We start from the raw sequence: 10496 nt of genomic DNA, 5'->3' as shown, positions 1-10496 counted from the left end.
TAAAATGTGCATGTATTAATAAACGCTATCTACAGTATATTTATAAATCAATAAAACCCGAAGAGCTCTACTAATGGATTTAGCCATGCTTTACCAAAATTTTCACTTCATAATATTCAAAGAATGGCTTCTTATAACTTATATTTATTCATTTTTAGCAACTGTACGATTAAATGTCAGAATATTGATAAATACTCATGTGATTTTCATTTCTAGACTTTTAATCATGCAAACCCCGTTCGCGCCTCAACAATACGTAATTCGAATTTACTGGACTGTAAATACAAAATTAATCTGTAGTGTTATCACAGGCAAAGACACTTAAAAATGTTAATATTGAGATTTAAACTTTACCGCTCGAATATACACATGTAGGTAGAAATCTTCTGTATGGAAGATATAAAAGTCTCAATTTTGCTTAGAAAACGAAACTAGAAATGTGACTATCAGCTGTATAATTATTTTTGGCCATGTCCTTTGTATTTCGTAGGTAAGACATAGATCTTATGTATAAATACTTTTCATACAGTTGTTTGTTTACACATTTTTAAGGCATTCATTGATTAAATAACAAGAAGCATATTTGCCATCTTCGAGTGTTTATCATTACATGATCATCTGGTGCTAAACGCTATTACGAATTAGGATGCTTTTGTCAGTAGATTTGATCGAGACAAGCATCGTGCAGACGCGCATCCATGCTTCCAACGTAGCTGTTAAAAGTCTGTCCATTATTGTAAATGATTTCCGGTGAAAAGACCCCTCCCACATTTATGTGCATGCAATGCAGCTTATATTCATACCCCGGTGTGTGTGTTTGTGTGTGTAGATAGATAGATAGATAGATAGATAGATAGATAGATAGATAGATAGATAGATAGATAGATAGATAGATAGATAGATAGATAGATAGATAGATAGATAGATAGATAGATAGATAGATAGATAGATAGATAGATAGATAGATAGATAGATAGATAGATAGATAGATAGATAGATAGATAGATAGATAGATAGATAGATAGATAGATAGATAGATAGATAGATAGATAGATAGATAGATAGATAGATAGATAGATAGATAGATAGATAGATAGATAGATAGATAGATAGATAGATAGATAGATAGATAGATAGATAGATAGATAGATAGATAGATAGATAGATAGATAGATAGATAGATAGATTATATCTATCTATCTATCTATCTATCTATCTATCTATCTATTAAAAGCTGAACATCGCGCTCGCAAATAGGCACTGTCACGCAGGTACCTGGTTTATAAACCTTTCGATTCCGTTACACCCGATTGCACACCTGAAACTCCTGGCAGACGTGTAGTGTTCCTTTCGTTGTCTTTGGACTTTTATGCATATAATTCTAATTTTATGTGAATATTATGTTTGTAAATAATGCATTGACCAGTTAATTTGATGTTTAGTACTATCCTGGTTTGAGAAAAGTGCGTAAAACTTTATAGCATAATCGCGACCGAATAACAGGGCGAAGCAAGATCTTCGTCCACACAGGTGAGACCTCTACAGCAAAGTACTTTAAACTGTTAAGGTACTTCACTACACCGAGACTTATACTTTTTAAGACACTACGTCACAAGGTGGCGATTTAATTGTTTTGCTAAACTGTTTGTATCAATCGATTCAGGTGTATATAGTCATAGCTCAGTGGTTAAAGTATCAGGTTTGTGAACCGCAGGTCATGAGTTCGAGTCCACCTTGGGCTTCTGTTTATATTTACTGAATGAAATTTTTGAAAATACCATTATTTATCTAAAATTGCACATTTTCCCCCTATTTGATATATATACATCTTATTTATCATGCTTTCTATCATAATCAAGTAATTTGCTGCTAATTTCAAGGTGTAGTGAGGCACCTTAAATGTGGCTTATATAGGGGTTGTAGGGAAAGCGGTGCTGAAAGAGAAATATGGGGGACAGTGCCTATTTACGAGCGGTGTTGGGCTTTAATAAGAAAAAAAAATGAAGGGACTGTCCTCCCCTTACCCTTCCTTGATCGCAACTGGGAACATGTTAGAAATTGTAGATACCGTTTAATTAACAAATTAAATATAATATTATACTGGGTACAATAGGAGTTAGGGGTACAATAGGCCTATACACTGAACCCCCCCCCCCCCCTCCCATGTGTTAATACTAACGTATTGCTTTGAGGGATTGTGTATTTGTAGCTGTTTATTTCCGTACTTGCAAATAAATGTATACCCTTAAAATTGCATATGTGTATGATCAGAATTTAAGTAAGTGTGCCCACCCCCCCCACCCCCCCCCCCCCCCCCACACACACACACACACTTTCAAAAACAGTGTTATGCATGTGTCTGATTTAGGGACGCTGAGTGCTTGTTATGTTAAATTTAATGGTTATAAACACTATACATATTATATAAAGTTACAATCTCATTTTTTGTTTGAAAAGTATTTTGAATCTTTATATTTATTTTTTTACAAATGATTGAACAGGAGGAGGTTGGAGAGGCTTTTTATATGCATGTACTAAAAAGTTGATGGATAGGCCTAGATAAACGGGAATAGGGTCTTTTGTAAAGAAGTCAACTTTCCTTCTTTATAAGGTGTTTAGCATTTTTATTGAGAAGGCCTAGATAAAGTTAAGGCCTAAATAATGTTAATGCCAACAATTGATCGCATAAAGTGTACACGTGCCGTGTGTATGCATAAGGTTTTGTTTCATTTCCCTAATAATAAATGCAAAGTTGAGTCATGAGTGCATTGGCTTATTTGTATTCACAGTCACAGTGACTGTCTCTATCTTCAAGTACATAGTACCCACTGGGACTCGCTGATTTCCGGTTGTAGCTTGAAGCGATGAGCGGCGTGAATCCACAACCTCGGGACCATCAGCCCCATACTGTGTACATAGTGTCACCGTTATCCCGCTTACCGGAACTTGTACGGACTCTCGTACCCGACCTGAATGTCCTCAGTTATCCAATACCCGAGGGTTTGTATAACAAGGGTTGTGTATAAAATAACTTGATGTTTTGCCTTTGTTCTCGTATTTTCAAAACATAGATTTGGCAGTCCGATATTAGTGATTTGATATTAAACTCGATCTGACTATTCATTAAATACGATTTATAGTATTATATTTACATCTACCAAGTATGATTCCCTCTATTTCTTACGGAAACTTATAGTTAATTCATAGCTCTATAGAAACAGCCAGACTGAAATCGACACGCCATTTTTATCAATTGGTCAAAACCTACAGCGACCTGAGAAAAATCATGGACTGCACGAACTAATCATCATGATCAGATGTCTGACTCAAAGTCTCACAGGAGACGATTTGACTGTTACTTTTAGCTAACATACTTGTGTGCATTAACAGTAGGCCTAATTTAGTGAATTTTACTTACTTTTCATAATCAATTTATTTATTAACTGAATGAAAAATAATATTATGAACAATAAAATGCTTGCTTTCTTTGATGATTCATGCGGGTTATGAAGGTAGCGATTATTCCAGAAAAAACATTTACATAACCCGCTGGCGCGGGTTATTTATTTTTTCTGCATTGTCAAAACTTTCATATCCCGACTTTACAGCTTTGTGTAAATTAAAAAAATTCATATTTTGATGCATTTTTCTTGAGATTTAAACTTTTATAGTGACATAATTATTCAATCATACTTAAATGATTAAACAATTTAATCGGGAAGTTCTCTAGCCTCGCCTACTATAAATGTAAAGTTAAGTTACATGTGTATTCGGAAAACAACAAAACATTGCAAATTATGCTATTTGATGCATGTTGTAGTTTCGGCATAACATTAACTTATTTCATAATACTGATAGTTCATATCACATGCCAATCATTTCTTTAAAAGGAATACCTTGTCTGTACCGTTTACCGTCAACTTTACAATTACAGCGCCTTTGAACTTATATGTGTCATATGGCACGGAATCCCGATCCCGATTCAGATAAACTTGTGCTAGCCTGGTTCCCTGCGCTACCCATTACGCACAGGAACCAGGCTAGCTCATGCGCAGGCTGAATTTTCCCCATAGCATCCGGTTTTACCTCGCTTATATATTTTCTGCGTGGACCTCAGGGTCCACGCAAAAAACATCATTTTGTGGTGAATGCTACAGACATGAGTCTTCTTATTTTAGATTTCCGCATAGATCCATCAGAATATTCCAAACTTGCAAAGCTCATTGATGACAGCAAGGCAGACATTATCATTACTTTTCATACCACATTACGCAATCTGGTGCAGAGTGGCCTCTCGTGTGATGATCTGCGATGGTTCCAGTCATGTAGCGCGGGTAAACTTTGAATAATTTAAATTTGTATAACAAATACTTCCGCATTTTTGTAACAGTGGGTGTTTTTGAAAGCAAAGTGAATTTGAATATTAATTTCATTAAAGAAAAGTAACTTGTAGTAATTTATATCAAATGAAAAATGTATTTATTTTAACCAACTGCAGAAACAGTTTATCCCGTGTATTGTAATGCATTTTGAATAGCAATTAATGGGTATCGTTTAAACCAGTAATTATATTCATTCTTAATTCTCATCATCTTTTTGTACAAAATATAAAGGTATTGATCAACTATTTCGAGCATTTCAAAAGGTAACCTTTTTCTTCTCATTACAAACAATGAAAGTAGTTTGCATTAATTAAATAAATCTGCATCGTTTGTTATAATTTTTTTTCTTTTACCTTTACTTATAATGATTTCAGATCACGTTAAACTTTACAACGATTATAATAGTTATCATGAAATACTTGGTTTTCCTTTCATTATCTTTATAGATCTAAAGATGAAATTAAACGTCAGTAAATACATGTACCAATAAAGTTTACGTAAACAATCATGACCTGTTTGCGATTAATCCCATTCACAAATTGTAGCCACCAGAGCACATGGTCTTCACACGTATGGGTGAAGGGTTTGGGGAGCTCATGGCCGAGTACGTGCTGGGCCAGATTATTTCCCGGGAACACTACTTCCCTCAGATGGCGGAGTACCAACGACAGAAGGTCTGGAGCAGGTTCAGTATCCGAGATCAGTTTGTTTGTTTTGTTTGTTTTTACATTTTTCAGTAATAGTCCACTCGCATTTACTCATTCCATGGTAGAACCAAAATGTACATTTATAATTGTGTATTTGAAAGTTTTTTTAAACGTATTTTTTATTTATGCACACATTTGTTCTATCTGAAATGTACATTTATGCTCAACAATGCAGGCTGGTAAGTAGTGAGGTTCTCTGTTGAGCCTTCGACGATGCATTAATGGTTTGGGTATAAAATAAAAAAAATTGAAGTACCAACAAGAGAATGTAATATTATAAAACTGAGATTGTAACAATTTCCGTTTACAGATTAAGTGCATTTAAATACTTTTTTTTACAGATCCAAATTTATCCAGAAACGGTCTCTATCGACCATGACTATTGGAATTCTGGGAACTGGTGCCATTGGCTCTAAGAGTACGGTATACCCTTGGAGATTTTAAGAACACTATGACATACGTTACAATGGCATGATTTGTATTTAAATATGTCCTAAATGTTATACTTAGTTAGTAAATGCTTATGTTACTAAGTATTTCTTATTGGGCACAGTTGCTGCAGCATGCAAAGCTTTTGGAATGACCGTCAGGGGACTTTGTAGAACGAAAAAGCGATTACCAAACTTTGACGTTCTTTTGTAAGTAACAACTTACTCTGTGTACCTATATACATAAATAGTACATGACTAGTACTGCTCAAGCTGATGCTTTTATAATTGTGTACTGATTCCATTATTTCATTTGCAATTTATTGTTAAATTGACACGACTCAAAATTTTCTAAATCTTTGTACTATATATTTGTGAAATAGTTTCCTGTTAATGCTAACAATTAAATGTTGTTTATATAATTATAGTCATATCTAGTATGATGGGGTATATTAATTATAATTTTTCATTACAGACGGAACGAAGATCTCTCCAAATTCCTCACCGGATGTGATTATGTCTGCAGTATTCTACCAAGTACAGCGGAAACTAAAGGAATGTTATCGGGAGATGTTTTAAAAGCTTGTCAAGATAAGGTAAATTTTATATAAGACAGCGTTACATTTAATTTATTATATGAAATTGAACCCGGATAATCATTATAATCTATATTTCATGACAATAAAAAATGTGAATTACTCTAAATTTAGAATTTATGAAGTACTGTAACAAAGTTTTCCAAGAAATTAAAAAGCTAGAGTTACCTTGTAATATTATCATTAAAGTTGTATATGTATCAGTTATACCACTTTATTGGTAAATACATTAAATAACATACTTTAGAAATTGTTCCGATTTTTATCCCTATTTTAATCAAATTTACAGAGAAGTGTGTTTATCAATGTAGGCCGAGGTGACGTCATTGATGAAGCTTCTATCGTGAGGGCTCTCAAGTAAGATATCCATACAATATACAATTTGATATTTCACAACATGAGATTAATGAAATTTAACTATGGATCTTTTACACGGTTTTTAAATTGTACAATGGTGTAATTCTTAAAAAGGCAGTTTTTTATCCTTTTAGCAATAGCTGGATAGGTGGCGCCATTTTGGACGCCATAGACAGGGAACCACTACCCGCGGACAGTCCGCTGTGGACACACCCAGATGTCGTAATAACGCCTCACGTATCCGGACCTCCGTCCACAGACACGGTATACATCATTTCTCTTTTTGAGATTTTGAGTCCCGAGATGCAATTTATTCTACTACAGTTATTGCCGAGATCAAAGATATGCCGCGGACATTATTCTCCAATATACCACGAACGTCATCAGTAAATTATCAGATCAGAAATACCTATTTGTCTCGCACTGATCATGAAAGTACAACTTCATACCTTAAAAAGTTTTAATACCATGTCAATTTCACGTGTTAGTTCCAGTCAAAACGATGTGTACTGCCTCAAATGTTTATTTTTAAGAGATCAATACGGCTGTTCCTAGGACTTCCTTAGTACATTTTCACTGCGTGTTTTTGCATAAAATATTTAACGTGTAGTAGTAATTAATAATCGCATTAAATTGCCCTTAAAATATTAGGAATATGATTCAAAGATATTTTATAAATAAGGGAAGAGTTTTAAAAATCCGAAGGAAAAAAAATGTCGTCTGCATGTGATTCCTTTGATCGATACACATATAAACATTACCAACAAAACCGTTGGGGTTACACGGAAAAGCCGTCAAGATCGTCTCTCTATAGGAGAAACGATCTGTAGAAATACTGGGCTGTTAGTAGAATAGAAATAAAGTTCGTGTTATCGTGAATGTTGCAGAATAACCTCCTCGATATCGAAATGTTGTTTGAAATATAAAAGCATCGGCTTTTATATTTCAAAACAACATTTCTCGACATCGGAGATTATTCTGCAACATTCACGATAACTCGTACTTTATTTCTTAAACAAATGCTACTCTACCAAATGATTGCTTACCCAATCTTAGTGTAAAAGTTTGAAGGAGCAGTTTTACAAATCGAACTTTAATTGGATGGATTCTAATTTAACATTACTTCATGTGGCTGTAATTTAATTTCTCAAAACATAATAGAATTTATATTTGATATTTGATTTTAAAAAAATGGTTAAAAACTTTTAGTAATATCTTACTACTTACTGTTTAATTTCTTAAGCTATAACACTTTTACAATACCTAATTGAATACCATATACATTTATAATATTATATTTTTTCACGCAGATTGCTAGAGTATTTGTTTCAAACTATCAGAAGTTTATCAGAGGGGAGCCTCCGGATTATATGGTGGACTGGAAGCTGGGATACTAGCGTGTTGTACACTGTATAATTATGTATATCATGTATTAACCGATACGTGGAAATGTTCATATCTAGTACTACTTTAAATGTGTTTGAACTATTCTAGATAATGATAAAGTTATTTAACTTCATCTGTATCGATACACATTACATATGTAATGTATTTATGCCGTTTTTCTGTCCAACTGTGTAGAATACGTAACAATGTGTGTTTCAAAGGTACTGAGTATTTATTTTAGAGGAAAATTGTGATGATGCATTATTCAGGAAATCAGTTCTTATTTTTGTTGGTCAAGTAAGACATTGATCAAACTTTAAAAAAATGATGAAGTCAAGCTTGAGTATTTTGTTTTCGTTAATTAATTAAGATAATTAAAACATCTAAACACTCCTGTTACAGTTATCTTTTGTAATTCTGTGTAAGACTTTAGTGTTGAGATTGTATTTTTAATTTGGTATTTTACCTTTTCAGACATTTTAAGAAAATATCAAACGATATTTTTACACGTAAACGATGTAGCATACCCGTACTAACTTAAACAATAAAATAACTTTCTTTGGTGATGTATACTTGGTATGAGGGTATAGCTACCTTTGCAAAAAAAAATTATCAAAGAAAGCATTTTCTTGTTTATATTTACATCTTTTCATTAAGAAATTGATGATTTAATCGTACAGAGTAATTAAATGCAAGTATTTTATCGTTGATGTACAGCAGTACGTTAGATAAAAGAAATTATAGCCAAGCCGTCTTATATGAAAATTTGTCAAACATCCTGATTATAACGTGCAGTCCGTGACTTTTCTTAGGTTGTTGAAGGTTTCGACCGATGGATAAACTGGTTAGAAATAGATACGGGGTGCGTTCAGAGTATTTCCAGTGGTACCAATACCAGTTTGCCAATGGTAACAATTTGTGCCATTGGTGCCATTGGACCCATATATACTCTGAACGAGTTTTGGGGTACAGATAGAAGGAAATTTACCAATGTTAACAATGGTACCTTTGGTGTACCATTGTTAACACTGGCTGATTATTTAGCGGAAAATGTCAAACCAAGATGCAATATTTTTGCCTTGTTAATCATTTTGCATTCAAAATTATAATTTGTGTAAAATAAAGAATTTTTTTCTTACAGATTTTTCTTCTCCCGTAAAACGTGTGTATATCTTTGGAAAAACATGGCTAGAGCGAGTCATACCTATGCGATTACTTTAATACCATAATATAGACACCCGATGATTTTGATACCGTTTGTCCAGGGACAAATTTGAAAGTCAATGCTATGGTTAATACCGACAACAATTTAAATGGCCCCACCCCTAATGTTGAAAAGGAACTATTGATGTTTTGTGGAAACTACGTTTGAGAACTTTCGATGTATGGCTGAACGGTTTTAGAACATCTTCAAAAGAAAGTTTTTTATAGAGTATTTTCTCCTCTTTAAAAAATATTAAGGCCAAATAAATAGCCTTCATCACAATTAAGCAAATAACTGGAGAAAACTTTCAATTTCAAAATGTTTTGGTGCTTTAGATGGCAGTCATATTCAAACCAATAACCCCCATACACCTGCAACATGCCTACATATACGGAAAGATTTTTTTTTCAGTTGTATTTTTGGAATATTACAATGCTTTAAGGACTTGTTCAGCTACAACAAGGTTTAAGGTGGAAACGCTGTGAAATTACTCTGTTGCCTTCAGTGCATACAAAATATCCGCCATTTTTGTGACGTCATAAAAAGAGTTGCCATCGCTAACAGAGCTCTAGATCGTCTGCAGAAATGTCTACCTATGGTAAATTTTATCGGCAAACATTGGTACCGTTTGTATACCAATGGTAAAAAAAATTGCCAGTGGTAACTTTTGTCTGCCAACGGCAGTACCCTGAACGCACCCAATGTAAATTCAGCTCTCTCAGTATCTATTGCGCTGTGAATTACAGTCGGTTGATGTAAACATATGTTCCTTTATTTCCTATGTCGCTTATAGCGCGAGATCTTCTTGGTTAACAAGCAGAGTGTAAAAAACACACCATGTGACGTCACTATAGTGGTAAACTTCCTGTTTTTGTTTTTGTTGTTGTTTTTTTTTTTTTTTTTTTGGCGGGGGGGGGGGGGGGGGGGGGCTTGTCAAGATGTTTTTGATGAGTCCCCCCCCCCCCCCCCCCCCACACACACACACTTTAAAAGACGATGCTACGTGCCTGTTAATCTAGTCAGCACTTGCCTGTTCAAGAAAAATTGCAAATTGCAGCTACTTGAGTCTTAAATAAATTATAAATGTAATACTGTCGAAGTTGTTTTCCGCTTGTCTAAAAGACACTGAAAGTTGCAGTTGCAATTTAAGCAAAAACATCGATATTCTGATTTCGGGGGGGGGGGAAATAAGTCCACACTGATTGATTTACAATTCTTACCTGCTATACACCCGAAATAAACCCGATATAAACTTAATATATAGATCACCCTAGACAATTTTTACATTAAACCGGAAACAAAGTCAAACTTAAGATAGGAGCAGTAAGGCAATAAGGGGTGGAGATAGATCTATATGACTTATAAACATTTCAGTGCAAACATTAAGCTTAACAGAACTCGATAATTATTTCATGTTGACTGTAAGCGCCATATTC

The 10496-nt window shown here is 34.1% G+C and overlaps 1 protein-coding gene across 1 annotated transcript; it reads left to right on the top strand.

Annotated features, from left to right (window-relative positions):
* Window positions 1–401: 401 nt before the first annotated feature.
* On the top strand, window positions 402–8249 carry LOC128159439 (glyoxylate/hydroxypyruvate reductase A-like). The gene is made up of 11 exons (XM_052822537.1): window positions 402–490; window positions 2796–3000; window positions 4179–4334; window positions 4614–4645; window positions 4928–5067; window positions 5431–5507; window positions 5643–5727; window positions 5993–6113; window positions 6403–6470; window positions 6605–6734; window positions 7781–8249. The coding sequence occupies exons 2-11, from the start codon at window positions 2865–2867 to the stop codon at window positions 7865–7867; spliced, it is 1032 nt and encodes a 343-aa protein (XP_052678497.1). The 5' UTR covers window positions 402–490; window positions 2796–2864; the 3' UTR covers window positions 7868–8249.
* Window positions 8250–10496: the final 2247 nt, after the last annotated feature.

This window comes from Crassostrea angulata, chromosome 8 (assembly GCF_025612915.1).
Source record: "Crassostrea angulata isolate pt1a10 chromosome 8, ASM2561291v2, whole genome shotgun sequence".
Classification (NCBI taxonomy): domain Eukaryota; kingdom Metazoa; phylum Mollusca; class Bivalvia; order Ostreida; family Ostreidae; genus Magallana; species Magallana angulata.
The sequence above is the reverse complement of the archived record's forward strand: the minus strand, read 5'-3'. Positions and strand labels throughout refer to the sequence as shown.